The sequence below is a fragment of the Plectropomus leopardus genome, unplaced genomic scaffold, assembly GCF_008729295.1.
Source record: "Plectropomus leopardus isolate mb unplaced genomic scaffold, YSFRI_Pleo_2.0 unplaced_scaffold23133, whole genome shotgun sequence".
Lineage (NCBI taxonomy): Eukaryota > Metazoa > Chordata > Actinopteri > Perciformes > Serranidae > Plectropomus > Plectropomus leopardus.
This window is the reverse complement of record NW_024625085.1, coordinates 1-3,740: the sequence shown is the minus strand read 5'-3', so window position 1 is coordinate 3,740 and position 3,740 is coordinate 1. Positions and strand designations below refer to the sequence as shown.

The following is a 3,740-nucleotide window of genomic DNA, read 5'->3' as shown; positions in this document are numbered from 1 at the left end:
AGCAACGCACGCACATTCACTCCCAACACAAAAAACATGCATAAAATAAGGGTTAATATAGTATTTATATTGTTCAGAGCCAGTCAAATGTATTGGTTATATCCACGGATTTGCTCCTTTGTTTTTGTTTTGTCCGATATGTCACATTAAAACTTTTTTTTTTGTTCTAAGCAAATGCATTTTGCTGATTGTGTAATGGACCTCAACGCTGAGGAGAGAAACACGTCTCTTTGCTATGCTAGCATCCACTGGCACTGTTAACAGTGATTCAAAAAGCCAGCCACATATAATGCCCTCTGACGGCCTTACTGGCATATTCAGATACCAACGTTAAGAGAAGGACAACCATTCATTACTTTAAAATCCCTCAAACAACTACTGAAATTCATTTCAGAAAGAAAAAATGAAAAAAAAATACACATCATGAAAGCAGCAGGTGACTTTTTATACTCCAGCATGGCCACCATCATATTTTCCCTTTACATGTTAAAATGTTTTCTAAAAGAATCTGTTGACATTTTGCTCCTATCAGTGTTCTTTGTGTCCACAGAAGATTCCTCATAGAAAATGCTGTTGGTGTAAGCGGGGGAGGCTTAGGCCAATTCTTTAGTACACAGTCACATAATTATAAGGAGAGACAGAGTCATTATTGGGAAACTCCCCTGACACTTTTCTCTGACATCCATTTGATAAAAAATGGGTTAGAAACAAAACATAATGATGACAAGTCAACATAAACAGCACGTTTCATTATAGTGGTAAGATTGAGAGCTCGCATACACACGTCGACCTGTTCAAGTCGAGTGACAAACATGACATTTCAGAGCATTATCGAAGGTTTCTGTGGAGACTCACCAAACCTCTTCTGGACGTGATTGTGATGCACCACTGAAAAGTGAAAAGTGTTGCAGCCCTTCTCTCCCCTGTTATTCTGATTCACTGATGTGGAAACTAATTGATTGAAATTTAGGGAAAAAAATGGAAAATATATCTCTGCCACATGGCTCAGTAGACTGACTCCCTCTCAACCAAATCTATAAACACAAGAGGGGTCAAGACATACTAAGCATGTCTTTGGAAAACAGCAAAAACACATTGCTTTTAAATGCTCTAAATATAGAAAAATGAGTAATTTCATGGACACTAACACCAGTAAGAAATGATACAGGCGCTGTATGGCATTTTTTTTTCTTTTTTTCCTTTCTCTAAAACATTTGACCACAGAACTACAAACACTTAGAGCTCCACCTGTATTTATGTCAAACATTTAACTCTCAATTCTCTGGTCACTTAAAAATCATACAAAAAGACATTATTAAAACAACAAAACGGCAATGGTATTAAAATACGAAAAAACAAACAAAATTGCACATCCAGTGTAGGACTTTCACAAGTGTGCTCAGCAAAACCTCAACCTGCAGTCTTTTTTTATACATTTAATACATTTAGAACATGAAAAAATACACAAAAAAAAAGAATATTACACCAGTATTAATCAACCAATCACCTCCCTGGACTCGACGACGAGCCTGTTTACATACCTTAGTTTGCATTCTTTGCCCAGTCACCTGATGGAACTGATGCCAATGCTGTCATGTTGAGAAGTTGACGTTGCTAGCACTTTAAATAGACGCTTGATTTTCTAGTTGAGATTAGTTGGATGGGGTCTGGTGTGGGGGGAAGGGGGGGGAGGGGGTACTAGGTTGACCAAAAGAGGAGTGAAGGGTGCAGTGTGACGAATGGGAGGGTGGGGTCGTGATGGAGGTGAAGGGTGCAGTGGAATGCAGGTGGAGGACGAAGGGTTTGGTTTGGTTTACGCATGCCACTACACATACCACTCTTTCTTAGAAATGACAGAGCCGTCGGTTTGAGAGATCATATCATCGGCTATCTCAGGTTCGGGGTCATACTGGAAAGCCAGAGTCCGCTCGTCATAATCTCGGCTCTCTCCTTCATCCACAGTGAAATAGGGCCTCTTCAGGTCCTCTTGCTCTGCATCAAAATCGCGCTCGCTTGCCTCAAACCCTCCGGGGCCGCTGATCTGGGAGGGTTTCTTCTCGTCGTCCGAATCGTCCGGGTACTGAAGGTTCTTGGGGATGGGAGGGTGCGTGGGCAGGCCGCCAGCCTTACTGTACCCGTTACCGAACACGTGTTTCTTGGTGCTGTAGTCTCCTTTGAAGGTGCGCTGGCGGCGGCGCAGGAATACGAAGAGCAGTACGGCCGCCACGCCCAACAGGACAACTCCCCCCACAGCGCCCCCGATGGCGGCACCTGCATTGTGCTGCTCCTGCGGGATCTCATGGCTGGGTGTCGGGTTGTTAGGGAATTCTGGGTAGGAAAAGACAGATGGAAGGGAGTGTGTCAGTGCTCTGGTGGGAGGAGGTGCAATTGTGCAGGTGCAGATTTTTTTTTTTAAGGACAGATGAAGTAAGGGAGACAAGGACGGAAAAGCAAAGGGAAAAGGAAGGAACCCCAGCCCCATGACAACCCCCCACCCCCACCCGGAGGAGCCTTTATCGAGCGTGGCTCCATCGTTAACAGTCACATGCAGTGTCAGACAGAATTATGAAATAAAAAGCCAGTCAGGCGCACAATATCATCAGTACCAAGTAAAAAGACTGAAGAGATTAAAGTGAATGAAGTTTGTCAGCATGCATTGACATTTCTTCTCAGTTCGGAAGAAAATGACACAATTTAATAAACAAACGGTGGGAGAATTAATTCACATGGCCTTTCAGTTAATATATTCAACTCTTTAGGTTTCACACAAGTCAGAGTATCCAATGATATACTGTCGCACAGTCCTGCGTCAAAGAGTACAACATGACATATAACCATCTTCATCATCAGTGTAGCGGTAATGAAATGAAAGAGCACTGCTAGAGATGATTATCAGCAGCCAAGCATACACAGCCACAATGCATCAAGAGAGCTGATAAACATTCAGGCGGCGGAGCAGACTGCGAAAAAAAAAGAAAAAAAAAAAGAATATGCTTCCAGAGAAAAATCTATATTATTCAGTGAAGAGAAAAGTATCAAATGAGTCAAAGATGTGCTCTAATCTTGAGAACAGAGTGACAATGACTAATGGCGCGCCTCAGACAAACAATAACTAAGATGCCAGAGTGTGAATCCTGGGACTTTGCCTTGCAAGTGCAAGAAAAGATACCTTGTTTTAAATTCAAAGCCGCCACCATATCTGGAGCTAAACTGAAACATCACGTTCATTCCAGCATTTCAGAGAGCCTCCTCGCATGGAGATAACAATGACAAGCACAGTTGCTGCTTACTGTAAATCTGAGCGTTGGAAACTATGTCCCTTACATCCATGTCTTCACTAAAACAAAAACGTGCAAAGCTCCTTGAAGTGTGGAGACAGAAGAGACGTCTATCTGAAACATGATCAAAGCCTGAAGGCGCACAGGTAGTGCTTGTCTAAACCTGCACAGCAGAGGCACATTTAACTTCAATGGCAAACGCTGAATCCTCAACGGAGAGGTGGAGTGGGGAAACAACAAAGAGTTAAACCATCCACTGCACAAATGGTGTGGGAGGGGACTGGAAAAAAAAAAAAAAGAGTAAAACAGCGAAGAAAGCAGGGAGCTTTCTGTTCATGCAGGGCAAACCACAGACAAGACGAGTCAGAAAAGATTTACTGCTTTTGATACTATCTCTGCCTACTGTCCTCTGAGTCATTATAATCCTATTATGACACATCTTAATGTAAGAAACAAAGATCT

The 3,740-nt window shown here is 42.6% G+C and overlaps 1 protein-coding gene across 2 annotated transcripts; it reads right to left on the bottom strand.

Annotated features, from left to right (window-relative positions):
- Positions 1–11: 11 nt before the first annotated feature.
- Positions 12–3,345, bottom strand: LOC121966109 (nectin-1-like). Of its 2 annotated transcripts, none has more exons than XM_042516214.1 (2): positions 3,291–3,345; positions 12–2,328 (listed from the first exon to the last, which is right to left on the bottom strand). In XM_042516214.1, the coding sequence occupies exons 1-2, from the start codon at positions 3,328–3,330 to the stop codon at positions 1,826–1,828; spliced, it is 543 nt and encodes a 180-aa protein (XP_042372148.1). In that variant the 5' UTR covers positions 3,331–3,345; the 3' UTR covers positions 12–1,825. The 2 variants fall into 2 exon arrangements, with proteins under 2 accessions (XP_042372148.1, XP_042372149.1); XM_042516215.1 differs by lacking the exon at positions 3,291–3,345 and adding an exon at positions 3,170–3,204.
- Positions 3,346–3,740: the final 395 nt, after the last annotated feature.

Coding starts and splice junctions, on each gene's coding strand:
- LOC121966109 (XM_042516214.1), bottom strand. CDS start 3,330: ATGGATGTAAGGGACATAGTTTCCAACGCTCAGATTTACA. Junction 2,329..3,290: donor TTCCAACGCTCAGATTTACA/GTAAGCAGCAAC, acceptor TTTCCTACCCAG/AATTCCCTAACAACCCGACA.